This window comes from Phyllobates terribilis, unplaced genomic scaffold (genome assembly GCF_046119375.1).
Source record: "Phyllobates terribilis strain yellow unplaced genomic scaffold, ASM4611937v1 Scaffold_11__3_contigs__length_659146591, whole genome shotgun sequence".
In the NCBI taxonomy this organism is placed as follows: Eukaryota; Metazoa; Chordata; class Amphibia; order Anura; family Dendrobatidae; genus Phyllobates; species Phyllobates terribilis.
This window is the reverse complement of record NW_027362771.1, coordinates 306,814,602-306,835,663: the sequence shown is the minus strand read 5'-3', so window position 1 is coordinate 306,835,663 and position 21,062 is coordinate 306,814,602. Positions and strand designations below refer to the sequence as shown.

At 44.6% G+C, this 21,062-nt stretch overlaps 1 protein-coding gene across 1 annotated transcript in view; it reads right to left on the bottom strand.

Moving 5' to 3' along the window:
* Nucleotides 1-21,062, bottom strand: part of LOC141167259 (uncharacterized) — a 705,047-nt gene that overhangs the window by 179,042 nt on the left and 504,943 nt on the right. Inside the window, exons 81-83 of the mRNA XM_073654695.1 lie at nucleotides 11,602-11,637; nucleotides 11,272-11,328; nucleotides 8,347-8,418 (exon numbers count right to left, since the gene is read on the bottom strand). Coding sequence (XP_073510796.1) covers nucleotides 8,347-8,418; nucleotides 11,272-11,328; nucleotides 11,602-11,637 — 165 coding nt within the window. The remainder of the gene's footprint in view (nucleotides 1-8,346; nucleotides 8,419-11,271; nucleotides 11,329-11,601; nucleotides 11,638-21,062) is intronic.

Sequence of the window (21,062 nt, the reverse complement as noted above, 5' to 3'; positions counted from 1 at the left end):
GGACCAGACGCAGAAGGTTCTGACCATAATGTAGACCCTCATTCCCAAACTGTAACTCCTGTTGGTGGAGACAATGAGGAAGACGATGATGAGACTCAAATACCTGATTGGAGCGACAACTTTAGTTTTTTGTCAGGGCAGTAACAGGTTGGCTCTGAGGACGACGGGTGTGATAACGCACAGGGTGATGATGATGAGGTTGGAGATCCCACTTACTGTCAACCCACAGTCAGCCAAGAGATGAGGTCAGCAGAGGAGGTGGAGGAAGATGCTAGTGACGACGAGGTCAGGTTGCGCCTTCCTGGACAGAGACGTAGTACTGGAAGCACGTCAACAACTGCATCCTCAAACACAACTCTGCCTCTCACCACAAGTCGTGGTGGCTCTTCAGGTCGCATGGGTGCTAAGCCTTGCATAGCCTGGGCATTTTTTCAGATCGATAAAGATGACCCAACTCGTGTTATCTGTAACATTTGTCAGCAAAAGCTAAGTAGAGGCCAAAAAATACATAGTTTGAGTACTTCATGCATGAACCGGCTCATGGACATGAAGCATAAGTTGCAGTGGGAAGCTCAGTGTGCTACAATGTGGCCTAGCCGGCCGGGCCAACCACCGTCTGCCATATCTTGTGCATCCGCAGCCTCTTCATCCTCTGTGACTGGGGGGACAGCAGTCACACCTGTTTTGGGGCGCAGACCTGCCACCTCTTTACCGGCAACAGCCAGCGTGATTGGCAGGTCATCATTTTCTTTGGAGGTGGTAACACCAGCTGGTGTTGAGCGCTGTCCGACATCGATAGCACCACCTTTGGATCAAGGCAACCTAACATGTCCGCCTGCATCTTCCTCACAGACCGGCAGTTTGCCGGGGACACCCTTATCAACCCCGTCTAAGCACAATAGCCAGCCCTCGGTCCCTCAGATGTGGACAAGTAAAAGACCATTTCCTCCTAGCCATGAGAAAGCTAAGAGGTTGAATTTCACCATCTGCAAGCTCTTGGCTACAGAAATGCTGCCTTTCCGCCTGGTGGACACAGAGGATTTTCGAGACCTTATGTCCCTCGCAGTGCCCCAGTACCAGATGCCCAGTCGGCACTACTTCTCAAAGAAAGGTGTGCCTGCGCTCCACCAGCATGTCGCACACAACATCACCGCTTCTTTGAGAAACTCTGTGTGTGACAGGGTGCATTTCACCACAGACACTTGGACGAGTAGGCATGGACAGGGGCGTTACATGTCGCTGACTGGGCACTGGGTAACTATGGTGACAGCAGGACAAGGGGCTGCTGTCCAAGTCTTGCCGTCCCCACGAGTTGTGCGTTAATCCTCTTTATGTCAAAGTTCCTCCACTGCTTCTGCCTCCTCAACCTCCTCTCGGTCTTCCACCTGCACCCAAAGCCTGTCTGGTCATGCCACAAGCTTTCTAACTGCGCAGAAGGGATCATGCACACCTCCTTACTATGCTGGCAGTAGGGCTCAACGTCATCAGGTGGTTTTTACTTTGACATGTCTGGGAAATGTGAGTCACACAGCTGAGGAGTTGTGGTCAGCTCTGGAGAACCAATTTCATGAATGGTTGTCTCCACTGGACCTGAAACCAGGGAAGGCCATGTGCGACAATGCTGCAAACCTGGGTGCGGCCCTTCGCCGGGGCAATGTCACACACGTGCCTTGTATGGCTCACGTGTTGAACCTGGTTGTCCAGCAATTTTTAGCCCACTATCCCAGACTAGATGGCCTTCTGCAGAGGGCACGGTCGCTGTGTGCTCACTTCCGCCGTTCGCATCCCGCAGCTCAGCGACTTACATCTCTACAGAAGTCGTTGGGCCTGCCACTTCACCGGCTAAAATGCGATGTGCCCACCCGGTGGAATTCAACTCTGCACATGTTGCAGCGACTGTGGCAGCACCGACAAGCCCTGGTGCAATACGTTCTGACGTATAGCCTGGGCCAACGAGATCCAGAGGTGGGGCAAATCACGCTGGAGGAGTGGTCTCAGATCAGGGACCTATGCACCCTTCTGCACAGTTTTGAAATGGCGACGAAGATGTTTAGTGCTGACGATGCCATTATCAGCATGACTATTCTGGTGATTTACATGCTGGAGCACATGTTAAACAGAATTCGGAGTCAGGTGGTGGCACAAGAGGAGGTGGAGGAAGTAGAGGAGGAGGAGTTGTATGCGGAAGGGCTAACATCTGCAAGGTCCAGACGGTCGGCAGCACCAAGGCGGCAGGCATGTGAGGGTGGGGGAGATGGTTTTACCAGGGCGCATGGTAGCAGCCAAACTAGTGAGGAAGGTGCAGGAGCCCAGGAAGAAGTGGAGGACGAACTGATGGAAGACTCATCAGATGAGGGAGACCTTGATCACATTTCTGTTGTGCGAGGTTGGGGGGAGAGGACAGAGGAAGGAAGCATGATTGTTACCTCGCCACCAACTCAACAGGGACTTGGTGCTCCTGGATGCGCAACGCACATGAGTGCCTTCTTGCTGCACTACCTGCAACATGACCCTCGAATTGTGAGAATTAGAAATAATCCTGACTACTGGGTTGCCACACTGTTAGATCCCCCGTACAAAAGTAAATTTGCAGAAATTATTCCTGCCATAGAAAGGGATGCACGCATGCAGGAGTATCAGCAGAGACTGTTGCAGAATCTTACATGTGCTTTTCCACAAAACACCAGTGGTGCACGTAGTGAATCTCACAGTTCCAACTTGCCAACCGTGGGACCGTCAAGTGTTCAGCATTCAAACCGTAACAGAACCACAGTATCTGCTGGTAACATCAATTTTGCGGAATCATTTCACCACTTTTTTAGCCCATCCTTTGCAAGGCCACAGGAGACAAGAAGTCTGACACATAGTCAACGCCTAGAGACGATGGTACAGGAGTATCTCCAAGTAAACATTGAAGCCATGACTGTGTCACTGGACCCTTGCTCTTTTTGGGCTTCCAATCTGGATAAATGGCCGGAGCTAGCCACTTACGCCTTGGAGATCTTGTCATGCCCCGCAGCCAGCGTTCTGTCTGAACGTGTGTTCAGCGCTGCTGGTGGTGTGCTGACAAATAAGCGCACGCGGCTCTCCACTGATAATGTAGACAGACTCACGTTCATAAAGATGAACAAATCATGGATCCGAAACGACTTTTCTACCCCTGTGTCATCCTGGGGAGAGTAAAAGCTTGATGATTGGTTAAAATCACCCTACCAACCGTTTTAAGCTTTCAAATTACTAATCATGTTTATTTGTATCTTGGCTGGAAAATAATTTGGGCTTTGTAGCAGTGTGCAGCACTGATTCTATTAGGCCATCTATAATAAGCTCCACCAGATTTAAAATTACTAATCATGTTTATCTGTATCTTGACTGGAAAATAATTTGGGCTTTGTAGCAGTGTGCAGCACTGATCCTATTAGGCCATCTATACTAAGCTCCACCAGATTTAAAATTAATAATAATTTTTAGCTGCATCTAGCCCGGAAAATAATTTTGGGGCTCCGAGATGCGCAAGACACATAAGTGCCTTCTTGCTGCACTACCTGCAACATGACCCTCATATTGTCAGAATTCGAAGTAATCATGACTACTGGGTTGCCACACTCTTAGATCACCCAAACTTTTTGATCAACCTTTTCATTTTAATAAAGACCAAAAAAATGGTCATTTTTGAAATTATAAGCATTTGCAGGTTATTAGAAACTGAAATCAAACAGTTTTCAACTCAAAACTTTATTCTAGGTGATGTTACATTTTCACATAGGACCCCTTGTTCGAAAGGAGCTTCTGAACTCTCTCGTCCATTGAATTTGTCAGGTTTTGGATGGTTTCTGCTTCAATTGTTTTGCATGAGGACAGAATACCCTCCCAGAGCTGTTGCTTAGATGTGAACTGCCTCCCACCATCATAGACACTCCTTTTGATGATGCTCCAGAGGTTCTGAATGGGGTAGAGGTCAGGGGAGCATGGGGGTCACACCATAAGTTTGTCCCCTTTTATGCCCATATCAGCCAGAGATGCAGATGTTTTATGTGCAGCATGAGATGGTGCATTATCATGCAAAAAAATGATCTTGCTGTGAAATACACGGTTCTTCTTCTTGAACCATGGCAGGAAGTGCTGTTTGAGAAAATCCACATACATTATGGAGTTCATCTTTAGCGCCTTCAGGGATCCTAAAGGGGCCGACAATCTCTCTCCCCATGATTCCAGCCCAAAACATTACTCCACCTCCTCCTTGTTGGCGCTGTAGCCGTGTTTGCGTGGGGTGTCCATCAACCAGCCATCCTCCACTCCATCCATCTGGACCATCGAGCGCTGCACGGCACTCATCCGTGAACAAAACAGTTTTGAAATCAGTCTTCATGTAATGTTTGGCCCACTGGAGCCGTTTCTGCTTGTGTGAAGTGGATAGAGGAGGTCGACAGGATGGCGTATGCACAGCTGCAAACCTCTGAAGGACCCTGCATCTTGTTGTTCGGGGGACGTTGGAGGCACCAGCAGCTTCAAAAACTTGTCTGCTGCTATGACAAGGCTTTTTTGCTGCTGCTCTTTTAACCTGACGTAATTGCCTGTAGGAAAGAGTCGCCCTTATCAGCACGCACACGTGTGTACTGTGAATCAGCTACATACTTCTTGATTGCCAAGACACTTCATCCTGATCATCGCACAATGTTGATTGTAGTCATGCCTTGACCTAAACACTCCACAATTTGTTGCTTCTCAGCAGCCGACACATCCTTTTTCTTTCCCATTTTGGCAGAAAATGTAGGCTGCTTAATAATGTGAGACAGCCTTCTTAAGTAGTCTTGCCTTTCATTGGACACACCTGCCAAACTAATTAGCACAGGTGTCTGCAATTGCTTACAGTGATATAAAGAGCCCTGACACACATCACCATCAATGAGTTTAACTGACAAACAAACAAATTCTTCCCTTATCACTCCTAAACAGTTTTTGCATAATAATTTGGAACACAGTGTACATGTGCTTTTCCACAAAACACCAGTGGTTCACGTAGTGAATCTTACAGTTCTAACTTGCCAACCGTGGTCTGTATGGAGTTGTTCAATAAAGGGCCCAAAATTAAGATAACATAGATGGGAGAGGTCTCTATGAATAGGAATTCCTAAATATTTGATACCCTGTGAGGGCCAGGCAAAGGGAAAGTTGGACTGGATGGAATCCTATATGGATTTGGGGAGGGAGACATCGAGGGCCTCAGACTTCGCTGCATTGATTTTAAAATTTGACCATGTAACAAAGTGATCTATTTCAGCCATAACAGCATGGATGGATATATGTGATTGAGTGATATATACTAGGACATCATCAGCAAATAGAGAGCACTTGTACTCGGTGCTTCCCACCTCAATCCACCTAATATTGGGGTTATGGCGAATTGATGAGAGCAGGTGCTCCGTCACTAGGATGTATAAGAGAGGGGACAGAGGACATCCCTGCCTTGTCCCATTGGTGATTGTGAAAGGTGATGAAAATGTTCTGATGCACCCCCTGGGCCTTGGGACACCCGGAGCCGGACCCTTTTTGGTGGATGCTGGTGGTTGTAGTCTTCGTGGCGGCGACCCGGTTCCGTGGCTCAGGGTGGTCAAACCAGTGGCGGAACTATTTATGTGGTTTTGATGTTTAAATGTCCGACTATGCCACCCGTGGATTGCGGTCAGAGTGAACCGCCGCTGCAGGGCAGACCGCTGAGGCTAGTGTTGTGGGTGCAGCAGAGCGTAGTATAACTCCCCATGGGAGGAGTATAGCCTCAGGGCAGTGTATGCGGAGGATGGGGGTGATGGTGCAGGGCAGCAGCAGTAACGACACGGAGTCAGTGATGCAGTCCAGGGCCTTTACTCACAGTTCTTATTATCCAGACCACGTCTGCAGGTAACGGCTGCCCATGTCGTACTGTGCTCACCAGGTGAGGGGCTCAGACAACTCCCAGATAACTTTGGAGCGCTTCACAGGACCCCCTTTGTGTGTCCTTTGTCTGGCCTTTCTTACCAACCCTTCTGTCCGGCTGCCTCGGGCCTCCTCTTGGTAAACTTGGCGCCAGTTTCCCTGACCCTATGTGGTGCCTTCCTAGCGGGTGTAGCGAGGGGCTGCGCCACATAAAACGTCACAGCCTCCGGTTTCTAGCTGAGGGTCGTTTCCTGCCTCCACTAGTTACGGGGACCGGTCTCCCCCTTTGGCCTGACTCCTCCACGCAGGTGGATTCGGGCGTGCGGTGGCGACTCGCCCGTCCGCACCCCTGGGATCCCTTCATTCCTCGTTCCTGGAGCCTTCTCCGCTCCTCTTCCTTCCTTCTCCCTCTTCCAGGCCTGGGCCTCTGTTACTAGGCCCGCCTCCGGAGCAGAGCTCATGCAGAGCCCCTGCTCCCTGCCACTTCTGCTCAGACTTCTCTGCACTGAACTAAGATGGTGCCCACCTTTTATACTCCCTTCTCAATGCACCCAGGAACTGCTTCCTCCCTGCTCCTGCACTACAGGGTTCCCCTTCCTCAGTGTTCCCTCCCCCCACTCCAGCCAGGGACAGGGAATGTCGTGCCCATCTCAGAGACATATTGGTCACCCTGCCCCACGGCAATGTGGTGTAATGCATGCAGGTGTCGGGTCCTGATCCACACTCCATCCTTACCTGAGAGTGAGATATCACACCTCTGGGTGAGGTGCAATACCTCTGTAGCAACCGAGCCCTCAGGGTGCTACAGTTCCATTTATCTTCAGCCTAGGTGACGTATTGTGATACAGGGCCGTGATTTTGGCTATAAAAGGGTCCCCTAGACCCCTACCCCAAGCTTTTTAAGAGAATCATATATGGCGTGCCAGGAGACTCTGTGGAATGCTTTCTCAGCATCCAACGAGAGTATCTAATTACAAATTTTTAACTGCATCTAGCCCAGGAAATACTTTGTGCCTAGTAGCAGTGTCTGCTAGTCAGCGGATTATCCCGGCTGTTAAGCAAGCTACACCACCTGTAGTTTGGACACTTAATTTTTTCAAAGGAAATGCTTCGGGACCACGGGATACTCAGTGAAGAGCATCAGGAGGCACCCCAAGGCATAGGGGCTGGGACTGGCAGTAGGATGCCTTGCGGTGGACAGCCGAGCTCGATCCTTATAAAAGCTTTTTAACTGCAGCAGCTTTAGTGGACGCTACTGGAGCTGGAATTTCGCGGCTGCTGGCATGAGACTTGCCCTCCAATAGATCCTTGTAAATGGATTTAAAGTGTATTCATTCAAATTAGAGAGACAATTTAAATTAAAAAGCTTAGAGCTGCCTCCACCACAGGGGGGCTCGCTCGACCCACCAGCGGACAGGCACCAGTATTGGGAGAGGGGGGCTGGCCGTCAGGGTTCACCGCGGCTCTGGCACAAACCCGGCGGCACGGAGGTGGCACGGGCAGGAGCGGACTGAACGTGTCGGCTTCTCACTTTTTGGATTTTAGAAGGGCATGACATGCCTATATCTGTGTCTCCCCCTCCTTTTACTCCTCCACCTCTTTTCTTTTCGCATGACTATATGTACTTGTCACTTTTCCATGTGTTAGTTGTGTCTTCTGAGCAGTTTGTCAGCTTTTGGACACCTTTGAAGGTGTTTTCTATGTGTTTCTATGTGTTTTTGTTTGCCTGCCATTGGTTTTAACGGTGTTCGAAGGTGTTCGACGAACAGTTCGACGAACAGTTCGGCGAACACACGGGTGTTCGACGAACCGAACCGAACTCGAACACTACGGGGGTGGCTCAACACTACTTACAAATAAAACATATTGCACTTCAGCATTATGCTGGTGGCATACGATTGCATATAGTAGGTCTGTGACTTGTTATGGGTACTAGATCACTGAACATGGGTCTTCGATCAATTAACCTTGATTGACATATTTGGAGTCAGGAAACACTTTTCCCCTAATATAAAGAAATGTTATTGAGCCTCATAAAGATTTTTACCTTTCTCTACACTAGTGTTGAGCGGCGATTTTGTTTGGCATTTCAAATTCGTGTTTGTGTCGCAAATCAGGGATGTTCATGGGTGGAGCCGATTTTTTGGCGCGAACCAGTCGGAACCCCGAACACGAATTTGAAATGCCGAACAAATTCGCTCAACACTACTCTGCACTAAAGTAAGTTGAACAAAGTTGATTTATGTATTTTTCAACCTTAATTACATTATTCAAATGATGAAGATGAACATAGTGGCTGAATGAAGTGTGAATATAGCCTTACTTAGAAATCTAATATAAGAGAGTTTATACGCTAATCAGACCCTGGTCAGGAAAGTAATATCAGAATATACTGCAGAACATATAACATCTATGTAAATAGGTCAGATATACTTTTTCTCCTAGTGGTCCATCTTCTCCTTTTTCACCCTTATCTCCATCAAAACCCGGGTTTCCCCTGAGACCCTATAAAAGAGAAGTGTGTATATAGCCTTATTGCTTTTCTTATTTCATAAATATTGTAAAGACAATTAATGTTAATTTAAAGAAGTTGTCCACTACTTTATATGAACCCCCTAATGTATCCCCCTGAGGCCCAGAAGTGTTTTTGTAAATACCTTGCGGTACCTTTTCTGCCTCTGAGTGGCACTATCGCTGGCCGCTCAGAGGCATCACGTGACCCGTCACTGATGTCATGTCAAGTGAGGTTTGGCATCAGTGATGAACTCCCCGCGGTGGACGCTGGGCTGTGGGCAGGGTTACCCCAAACATCACACCCAGCATCCACCGCGCATTGTTCCAGTGAATGAGGAGAGGGAGAGGGCACGGTGGATGCCGGGTGTGACGCGTGGGGTAACCCCACCCACAACCCAGCAGCCACCGGTGGAATGCGGAAGAGGGACCCCCAGCTGCAGCCTGGACTTGACGTGACGTCAGCTGATGTCAGAGCCGGCTGCAGCCGAGGGTCACGTGATGCCTGTGAGCGGCCAGTGATAGCGCCGCTCACAGGCAGAAAAGGCACCGCAAGGTATTTAGAGAAACACTTATGGGCCCTGGTGGAATACATTGGGGGAGCATATAAAGTAGTGGGCAACCCCTTTAACATTTACAGGCTATGTCTACATTTGCATTCATTTTTTTATTTTCATAATGTATCTAGATCGAAAGAGAAAGCAACTCTGTCTGCAATATACAAAACTTTTTCTACCCTTTGGTGTCTTGCAGAGACATATGCAGCTCCGTTGTAACAAAGTACATCCAAGCTTCCATCTATTCTCTACTTCTTAGTAAGATTCGTTAAGAAGATATACATATAGTATATGAAATTAAATGGTTCAGACAACATGGTTTGATTGTAGTTTGTGTTAGGCCTCATTCAGACATCAGATTTTTCTCGTACGTGAAAAAAAGAACTGATTTTCATCAATGTTCTTGATCAGATTGTCAGTGTGTCCTTTGTTACCATCACTAATTTTTTCTTATGCCAAGAAAACAAAACAAAAATCTGCAAAGCTTCTCCTACCCATTATAATGTTAAAAAAAGATGGGTCATTTTAATCCGTTACTCAGATCAAACATGGACATGTTGCGATTATTTAGTTTTTTGTGAAAAAAAAAAAAAATGTACATATGATCAGTCCCATAGACTACAATGGGTACATGATCTGTGAAAAACACGGATCAATCTCATACGTGAAAAAGTGATGTCTGAGTGAGGTCTTAATGTGAAGACAAAAAGGACTGCAATGGAGCTGTATACAGACAACAATTCAGAACATTTTTAATCAAGAATAGCTAGACAAGTTGATCATTAACCCCTTCACCTCCGGGCCATTTTCCTTTTTTTTTTGGTTTTCATTTATTCCTCCCCTTCTTCCCAGAGCCATAACTTTTTTATTTTTTCCGTCAATATGGCCGTGTGAGGGCTTGTTTTTGGCTGGACAAGTTGGACATTTGAATGGCACAATTTATTTTACCATATCATGTACTGGTAAATAGGAAAAAAATTCCAAATGTGGTGAAATTGCAAAAAAAGTGAAATTTCACAATTGTTTTTGGGATTTTTTATTTACCATATTCACTATATGGTAAAACTGACCTGCCAATATGATTCTCATCATATGATTCAAAACATCATCATGATTCACAGAAACATGTATAGTTTATTTATCATTTCAGTGGTGAAGTTTTTTTTTGAAATATGTACGAAAAAAGTTTTTGTTTTTGTCGCCATTTTCCGAAACCCCTAAAGTTTTGATGCTGAGTGATGGCTTATTTCTTGCAAGCAGAGCTGATATTTTTACTGATATCATGTGGGTGTAGATACAATGTTTTGATCGCCTTTTATTGCATTTTATTGCAATGTTGCAGTGCTAAAAAAAATGTATTCTGCTGTTTTGATTTCTTACTCATTACGCTGTTTACCGATCAGATTAATTTATTTTATATTTTGATAGATTGGACATTTTTGAACGCGGCGATAACAAATATGTATTTTTTTTATTGTTTTATTTTCAATGGGGCAAAAGGGGGATGTTTTAAACTTTTGTACTTTTTTTATTTTTTTCATATTTTTAGAAACTTTTTTTTTCACTTTTTACTTTATTTAATAGTCCGCTTAGGAGACTTAAAACGGTGATCTTCTGACTGCCTGTGCTACCCATAGCAGTGCTGAAGCACTGATATGTATAGCAGAAATGACGATCTCCTATAAACGCTGTTTACGAGCGGATTATCATAATGACAGGCATAGGGGTCTTCAGCAGACCCTCGGCTGTCATGACAACCCATTTGCGCCCCGTGATCATGGCCATTCCGATGGGAGCATTGAATGACATGCAACCTGCAGTGCGTGTTAAATGCCACTGTCAGAGATTGGCAGCAGGATTTAACAGGTTAACAGCCTCAGGCGGAGCACGAGGATAGCAGTGACGGGGACCTTCAGAAGGACCCTGGCATAGTAGATCATTGGCAAGCCACGATGTTATCTTATCGCAAGCGCCCATCACAACCATGTAAATGCCACTGATACATTGACAGCAAGATTTAAATGGTTAAACAACAGTGATCTGAGCTAGCTTTGATCACTACTGTTAGAGATAGATGCTGGCTGTATAACATATACTGTGTATGTACCTTGTGTACAATTTCCTGAACTGACCGAATTATTATGGAAAAGGCATACAGGGTTAAAAACAATCACCAAACCCTTCTGTCAAAGGTGGAAAAATTGATCTTTGCAATGGGCTTCCTTCTCCTTACTTTGGGACTCTAATGTAAAGCATTATTAATTAAGTAAACCAGAGAAAAATGTTTTACCGCTTCTCCTTTGTTGCCTTTATGTCCAGGAGTTCCAGATAAAACCATGGGGTCACCCTGTATAAGAGAATAAAGCTAGCATATTTTAAGTAATAATAATGCAGAGGTGTAAACTCCCCATTCAATTCTTGCTTGCGGTGCCCAGCTATAAAGTAAAGCGTATAGTGTACATAATATATTGTGCTGTCCCCATTATACCACTGCTCATTTATTCACTTTCTTCATTAGTCACGACGAAGTCATCTTGGCAGATCCCTAGAAGTCACTCATGATAAGTAGCTTAGATAGTCAACTAATGAATCGATATTTCCATTCAGCTTTATACTTTACCTTATCTCCTTTAAAACCAGACAATCCTTTGTCCCCCTAAATATAGAAAAATAGTTGGTTTTTACTTTGTTATTTATTTTTTTAAAAAGCGACGCAAATCCAGCTAATTTCACATGTAACTTTGTACCATTTATATATTTACAACCAGAATAAAGTCAGCCAGACTTGACATTTGACGGCTTGCAGTCAAATTTCTCAGATGGGGTAGCTAGTTGACATACAAGATCATGATATATGGCAGTGCAGAAAAACTTTAAACTCCTTATTACCTTGGCCACAAACCCATTGTATTAAATCTTGGGGAACTCTTAAATTAGTGCACTTTACTGTATTCAGAAAAGCATTGCAGAATATACAAAACATGGTTAAATATACAGTCATGCCAGAGAGTGTTGGCAACCTTGAAATTGTTACAGAAAATGAAGTATTTCTCCCAGAAAATAATTGCAACTACACATGTTTTGTTATACACATGTTTATTTGCTTGGTGTGTATTGGAACAACACAAAAAAAAATGAGAAAAAAAGGGAAATTGGACATAATTTTACACTAAACGCCAAAAATGGGCCAACCAAAATTGTTGGCACCTTTCCAAAATTGTGGGTAAACAACTTTGTTTAAAGCATATGATGCTCATGGATAAGCAACCCCAATCAAGTTCCAAAGAAATTCAAGCTGCCGTGCAGGCTAAGAGTGCGTCAGTGTCAGCGCGTACTATCCGTCGACATTTGAAAGAAATGAAACGCTATGGCAGGAGACCCAGGAGGACCCCACTGCTGATATAGAGACATAACAAAGCTAGAATGCAGTTTGCCAAAATGTATTTGAGTAAGCCAAAATCCTTCTGGGAAAGTGTCTTGTGGACAGATGAGACCAAGATAGAGATTTTTTGTTTTTTTGTAAAGCACATCATTTTATTGTTTTCCGAAAACGGAATGAGGCCTACAAAGAAAGGAACACAGTACCTACAGTCAAATATGGTGGAGGTTCAAAGATGTTTTGGGTTGTTGTACTGCCTCTAGCACTGGGTGCCTTGACTGTGTGAAAGGCATCATCAGATTACCAAAGAATTTTGGGTGGCAATGTAGTGCCCAGTGTCAGAAAGCTGGGTTTGCATCCTAGGTTATGGGTCTTCCAGCAGGACACTGACCCCAAACATACTTCAAGAAGCACCCAGAAATGGATGGAAACAAAACACTGGAGAGTTCTGAAGAGGCCTGCAATGAGTCCAGATCTGAATCCCATTTAAAATTGCTGTTGGGAGAACGCACCCTTCAAATATGAGAGACATGGAGCAATTTGCAAAAGAAGAGTGGTCCAAAATTCCAGTTGAGAGGTGTAAGAAGCTTGTGTATGGTTTGCCTAATCATCGCCAGTAAAGATAAGAGGAAACCGCCATTAAGTTGTGGACTGATTATTGCTGCGCCATCAAACCCTGCACTACAACGCCCAGCATAACCCATAACATTTACACTGCCTTGGAGCTAAGCTATACCTGTGTAGAGCCACACCATCCCTGCTGCAGTAACATCAGCTCCAGAGGACCTGCTCCGCAGCGGCGGCTCCCCTAGCCGCATACCACAGGTGGCGTCACAAACTTTATACAATCACTATAAATCCTCTATCAATAACCCCTTTTTATTGACCGCCCTGGGTCACGGACCGGGTCACCGCCACTGTGACATCCCCCAGCGTTTACCGGCCCGGTACCGGGTACCCCACGGCCCTGGAGGCGCGTCATATGTAACCCTTTATCTTTGTGTAAGGAGATGGACAAAAGAAAGATTTCCATAGTTAATGTATAACCGGATGTCTGCAAGTCAGCAATGCCATCTACTGGCCAAAGATTGTAGGACAAGGAAAAGTGGAAAGGATTGCATCAGCAGGAACTGCATAATGAAGTGCCTGATTCCTGAGGGGAAAAGATTGGAGAAGACACCAGGTCATGTGACAGCTATGACCCAGTTATTAATTATAAAAGGCCCAGTAGGGCAGTAAAGGGGAGGAGTCAGCGCCTGAATCTGTAGCAGGACGGACGCATGGTGCCATGAGATCGGCGTATGGCCGCCATATAGAGTGACCAGACCTGAGTGAAGAATTGAGAACCAGAATCAGGGGTGAGTGATCAGAGCCTGGTAGCTAGAACCAGAGACGAGAGACCAGAGCTAAGAGATCCAAGCTGAGGGAACAGAGCTGAGAGAGATGACCAGGCCGTTGAAGAGGGATGTTCGTGTTAGCTGTGACTTCTGGTGTAGACGTATTGTGCAGAGGGGACCGGGACCGTGCATCAGGGGATGAGAGTGGCCAGCATAATGGGTGTGCAAAGTGACTTATCGATAAGGGGTTCATGGCATGGTATCGTAGGCCTCTGTTAGGGCCTGTATTACAGCTCATATTGTCTAGAGAGTGGCAGAGAGACAGCGATAACGGGCCTGATAGTCACAGTGACACACCTCAGATTAAGGTATTAGGACCAAGACATCCCTGGCGATAAAATTTGTTAATTTGTAATTATAGAACAATAGTATGTGATTAGGGTTGTGTTGATATATGTATATCTGGATTGCTGCATTCTATTATACAATAACTTACGGTCCTTACCTCAATTTGCATTATCCTTCATATTGTGCCGTAGGCAGGCCCCACTTATATTTTGTTATTCAAATAACTATTTGTTGGTTAAGGTACCACTGTGGCCCTATCCTCTGTGCTGTTGCATCCGCATACCTGCTTACATTTGATCAATGAATTATATGTTTGCTCCTATTGTATGGTATGGGTGCGTAACTCTGTGTTGTATCTGGTATACTATATGCCACATTAAATTTGGTCTATACCTAGGGCAATAAAGGGACATATAGGGATAGCCCTCGGTGAGCGGGGGCACCATTACAGTTGACCCTAGGGTGCCAACCTCCGCTGCAAAGGGATCTACCCAGGGATGTACAGGGACTGTTAGACCACTTTTTTCTGTCATAATTTTTGTGGGTCAAGGATCTGATTCTGTGGAACTGTGAATCCATCTATAAATCTGTGATATACAGTATGTTGCAATAGAGAAAAATTAAAAATCCATAAGACCTCTCTAGGGAGGGGATATGTCCCCCTCACATTGAACATATGGGAAGAAAGAACAAACACTTTAACCATCATTGAAGTAGAACTCCACATTGAACATAAGGGATTAATTACAACTGGAAAGAGATAAACTACTTATAACTAGAAAGTGAGAGAAAGCTAACATTTCAACTTCCATTGAAGTAGGGACCTCCTGCAGTGACCAGGTAATCACAGCAGAGAAATGCTTTGAGGAAAAGAAAGAAAATCTGGGATTTATTTAATCAGAGGTGAGGAAGCACGCTTCTCAGGCATAAGCTTCCTGTGATCAAAGCCAGGATCGCAGACCTTTTGGAGCCAGTAGTCAATGATGAATATTGGGGTTGTGCATCAATCCAATATTTATGAGAGATATATTTTCGGCGTCATAGTGATGGGACGGACATAACGCATTCACTCACATCACCGTAAGGCCATTCTAACCCCTCCAACTTAATATCGGTCCAATGGATGGTGCTATCCATATCATATTTAATTTCTATATATAGGTAAAATCGTGATAAGAAACATGACGACAATATTTGTCGCCTGGGGCCTCCAGGGGTGAAGATATGCTGTAAGTTGGGGGATCTCATAATATTCTAAAGGGTCTAGCACATCCCACAACCAGCCCCCACATGAGCTCATCAAGGGGAGGTATGTGGCATAGCCTTGAGCTAATAAAAATAAAAGTTTGGGTCTCTGTCTTTGTTCATTCTGGAAGACATACACTGACAAGCAAAAGGGTAACAATGTTTTGAACTTTTGACTTTCAGGCTCCATATCTCACTATCCACTACTGCTTTGAATGTGAGACTACCAACATTTTATAGACATCATCTTGGCTATCTCATACATAAATTTGACTTGCAACAATTTAGCATATGATTAGTTATGCAGATTCTTGTCATGTCAGTGCATTGTTACTGTCTTTTTCTTCCTGCATACTACAAATTACAACCTGTTTTCACATTCCCTAATAGTTCAGTGTGTTATTAGGTTGATTCCCAAGCAAAAGGTCACTGGTTCGAATCGAGGAGCAGCCATAAAGAAGATTTAGGCAAAAGTAGCTCTTGCAAAGACAAGTCCAAACATACCTTTAGCTAGACAATCCATTCCTCCGTTACTGAGAAATCTTCAATTGAATTTATATGCAAATTAGGCTGAAGTGCTTTGGACTATGGAAGCACTTCTCAAGACTCTATTACTCCAGCTCTAATCCACATCCAGCTCTACCTTCTCCCGCTTAAGTTACAACCTCTATGCTGTGAACATCAGGTAAAAGAACGGTCAGTCAAGAAGGAGTAGGCAGCATTGGGCAGAGAATAGAGCTGGAGTGACAGAGGCTTGAGAAGTGCTTCCCTGGTCCAAGGAACTTCAGCTTAATTTGCATATCGATTCAAAAGCAGATTTCTCAATAATGGAGAAACAGACTGTTTAGCTAAAGATATAGCTGGACTTGTCTTTACTAGAGCTACAGGTGCATAAAAATAGTTTTGGAGTGCTGTAATCCTTCTGATAGATTCCCTTTAAGGAAAAATGGCTTATAGAACGGCTAATAGAAATAAGAGACTCTATTTAACACAACTTCTATGAAAAAATATTGAAATTTAACAATTATCCTACCTGAATGTTAAATGATCTTTAAGTAAAGTCAAGGTCGCGGGATTTGTGGATTTATGGTAACAAAACAATGTTTGAATTTAAGTTGGCAAATGCTCTTTTAGGATTATGTAGTCGTTTTCCTTTCCATTTTTGATCAGTTAATGTGTACAGTACTTTTTTAAACCAGATACAAATTCAGTTATTTTGTGTGAAGTAATGAGACGATTCTCAATCCTTTGAAAACTTTAATCAAGCACAAGAAACTATTGAAAATCTGTGCTGAGCCTAACAAGAGCAACAAAAACGTAAAGGCTTAATGGGGATTTCCATATCAGTTTAAAATAAATAAAACAATATCTTGGCTCCAGAATTTTTATTAAAGGGACAAACTTGAATGATAAAAAAAAGCCTAACGGTCAATTTAACAGACTGCTAGTAATTGGTATTCATTTTCACACTATTCTATTGTCTTCAATTATCCACAGTTATATCTTACTCTATCTTCCCCCTGAGTTGAGATGGGGTATAGCTAGGCTACATAGCACTTGCTGTAGATACGTTGTTTTAGCTGAAGAGCAACCAGTAGTAAAGTAAAGGGCACTATTTGCAACTTTTTGGGTGACTCTTGGGAGACAGAGAAATTGGTGAAGCTTGCTGCAGATGCAGTGTGTATCCTAGTAACAAATTGTGCACAATTGAGTTTTGCTGGAAAAAAATAATGGACACCTTTAGACTTGACGACAACATATTTTATTTATTTCACTCACTTAAATAGCGCCATTAATTCCACAGCGCTTTACAGACATTATCAGCACTGTCCCCACAATCTAGATTCCCTATCAGTATGTCTTTGGAGTGTGGAGAAAACACACGGAGAACATACAGACTCCTTGCAGATGTTGTCCTTGGTGGGATTTGAACCCAGGACCCCAGCGCTGCAAGGCTGCAGTGCTAATCACTGAGGCACCGTGTCAACTTGTCCTTGTTGTCTCACTCGGTTTCCATAATATTGAGCATTTATTGTTTAAATGTTTAGGGTATAGAATAAAAGTTCTTGATTTTTAAAAGCTATTTAATATAAAGACTATTCAGTTGCAAAATAATAATGATGATGATAATAATAATAATAATAATAATAATAATAATAAATGACAGAGATATGTATGTTAGATGATTAAAGAGGTTTTCCAAGACTTTGATAATGATAGCCTATTCTAAGGATAAATCATCATACTCCGATTGGTGAGAGTCTAATTACCAGGTCCCCTGCTGGTTGAAGGAGCCATTGTGGACTGAGATATGCAAATCTGTAATACACTACCTCTACAAAATGTATGCTGCTGTTTCTGATAAACAATGAAGGTAACATGGTGCACAACGAACCCTTCAACCAGCTAATGGGTAGTTGTGCTTAAGTTTACCCCCCTCCGGGTATGTGCTGATGACATTATTTTTCGGGAGACAGAACTTGCAGAATTTTTCAAGAGGAAGACACTTCAGGAAATACCGACATTATTGTCCTTAAGTGTCTTTTTCGTTTTTTATTAAGGGGGTTTACAATTTTTGCGACCACCAACATTTTTTTTAGCATTTTTTCCACATTTTTGTGGCATCTTTTCCCTGACATTTTTTTTAACTCCATGCAAGAATAATGAAACTGGCAGCAGATTTTCAAGGAAAAATGCTCTCAAAATGTTCAAAAATATGCCCTATCGTCTTTGAGCCTCCTCATCGCTGTTATAAAAAGTTTAGAATGTCTTCAGAGAGGAAAATGCCTGAAGAATCGTCAGGTCACTTCTTTTAACTACTTGGAGTCTTTGGAAACCTTATGCAGTCACAAAACTATCAAAAGCCCGAACTTATGAACAGAAAATCTTTTTTACATAGAAATGCACATGTTCATTCTTTTGATTGTTAAGTCAGTACTTTTTCAGGCATTTTTCTGAGCAGAATCCACCTGAAAAAGTCTTCTTGTGCACATACCCTGAAAGTTCTTGAAAATCCCTTTCATAGCACCAATATACAAAAATATTTGTAGGGGGCAGGCAAATATTCTGCAGTTTATATGGTTAATATAGAAAATGATCTTTTTTTCCTCCATGTTGTGGTCAGCATAAATGCACAATTTTTTTTGCAGAAAATTGATCTAAATACTACATGGACAACAGTGTCTATATCGTGTAGGGCGGCGGTGTTCACACCGTGCAGTAACTGAGGCAGTGACCCAAACAAGTCCAACATAAACAGCTTTTATTCAGCAACTCACGGGTAAACAGAAAGTCCTCCGGTTCGCAGCCGGGTTAACATGAGTCCATAAACAACGGTTGCCGGGGGCAATGGCCGCACCAGGCCGCTCAGAGCCTGACAGGTGCAGAGTCTTCCCAGGCGTGGGTTCAGCCACACTCAATCCTGTTGAGCTTTCCTGCTATCCTCCTAGCAGGTTCCAACATAGCACACCACTAATCCTTAGTGCAGGGATTTTAAAGGACCTGTGGCAAGAGCCACTGGAAACCCGGGTTGGAGGGAGGAGGCCGCCCCACTGCCTCCTGTGACCTCCTCCAAGAAATGAAGGCCCTGCTGGGTTTTACTTAATCTGCCTTAGCCAGGTAGTCTCACCTTCATTCTTTCATTGCAGCCGCAGCTGTGTCTGTGACTGCAATGCACTGCAATGGATTTAATAGGTCTCTGTACACATTCTGGGGGATATATAACATCCCTCGTATACGATCCCGGTCACTGCCTCACATATCCCCCCCCTCTGTTCAAACTTGTGGGGTTGAACATTTGCCACCATACAGGGTGCCCGGGACAGGGCATCCGCGTTTGCTTGCAACTTCCCAGGGCGATGTTCTACAGAGAAACTGAAATTTTGCAGTGACAGGAACCACCTGGTGACTCACGCATTCCTCTCCTTGGCATTCCTCATCCATACCAAGGGTGAGTGGTCCATCACCAAACGGAGCTGACGCTCGAGTAAATAATAACGTAGTGATTCCAAGGCCCACTTAATAGCTAAACACTCCTTCTCTACCACGCTATAGTTTTTCTCTGCCGGGACAAGTTTTCTACTCAAGTAGGTGACCGGGTGCTCTTCACCATTCACTTTTTGTGACAATACCGCCCCTAGGCCTACCTCTGAGGCATCTGTCTGTACAATGAAGGTTTCCTTGAAGTTGCGGCTGATGAGGACCGGCTGTCCACACAGAGCCAACTTCATGGACTGAAAAGCTTCTTCTGCCGGAGGGCTCCACCGAACCATTACCGATTTTTTTCCTTTCAAGAGATTGGTCAGGGCCGCCGTTCGCCCAGCAAAATTAGGTATGAACCAGCGGTAATACCCAAGGATGCCAAGGAACGCCCTCACCTGTTTTGTATTTGACGATTTAGGCCAGTTTTTTTATGGCCTCAACTTTATTGATTTTGGGGCTTGATAGCTCCTCGGCCTATCACATACCCCAAATATCGGGCTTCCTCTCGCCCTATCGCACATTTTTTTGGGTTTGCCATTAACCCCGTGGCTCTGAGAGAATCCAGCACTGCTTGTACCTGTGATAGGTGCGTATGCCAGTCGGTGCTAAAGATGATAATATCATCTAGATACGCGAACACGTACTCCTGATGAGGCTTGAGCACTATGTCCATCAACCTCTGGAATGTAGCCGGGGCCCCATGTAACCCGAAAGGTAAGACCACATAGTGGTATAGACCCTCCGGAGTTACGAAGGCGGTCTTTTCCTTCGCCGAATCTGTGAGAGGTACCTGCCAGTAACCCTTGGTGAGATCGAGCGTGGTAAAGTACTGGGCCTGCCCCAGTCTCTCAATCAGCTCGTCCACCCTGGGCATTGGATAAAGGTCAAACTTTGACACTTCATTCAATTTCCGGAAATCGTTACAGAAGCGTAACGATCCATCTGGTTTCGGAATCAGTATGATGGGGCTAGCCCACTCGCTCCGTGATTCCTCTATGAAGCCTAACTGAAGCATTTGTTTTACCTCAGCCGTGATGGCTTGCCTCCGGGCTTCGGGTACCTGGTACGGTCTTATTCGCACCCTTACCCCAGGTTCGGTGACAATGTCATGTTGGATAACCATAGTCCTACCCGGTAGCTCTGAGAACACGTCGGTATTGTGCTGCACCAGCGAGCGAGCCTCCCGTCGTTGCTGTTTAATGAGGGCATCACTTATCCTGACCTCCCCCTCGGACGCTTCCCTGGCTGAAGGTAGAGAACTCTCTGGTGATATGCCCGGAGTGACGTCTGTAACTAAACACTCTCGATCTTTCCAAGGCTTTAGCAGGTTTACATGGTAAAGCTGCTCAGGTTTCCTCCTTCTGGGCTGATACACCCGGTAATTTACCTCCCCCACTTTTTTTCGAATCTCATATGGCCCTTGCCACTTGGTCATGAGCTTACTCTCGGCTGTGGGTACCAGTACTAACAACCGATTGCCCTTGTTAAAAGTCCTGACTCTGGCTCTTTTATTATATGTGCACCTCTGGGCTGCCTGGGCATCTAACAGATGCTCTTTCACGATGGGCATGAACGCCGCGATCCGGTCCTGCATACTAGCCACGTGTTCAATTATACTCCCATGTGGAGTCGGCTCTTGTTCCCATGTCTCTTTGGCTACGTCCAACAGACCCCTAGTGTGTCTGCCATACAATAACTCAAAGGGAGATAACCCTGTGGAAGTCTGGGGTACCTCACGGACGGCGAACATCAAATAGGGTAGCAACATGTCCCAATCCCTTCCGTTCCTTA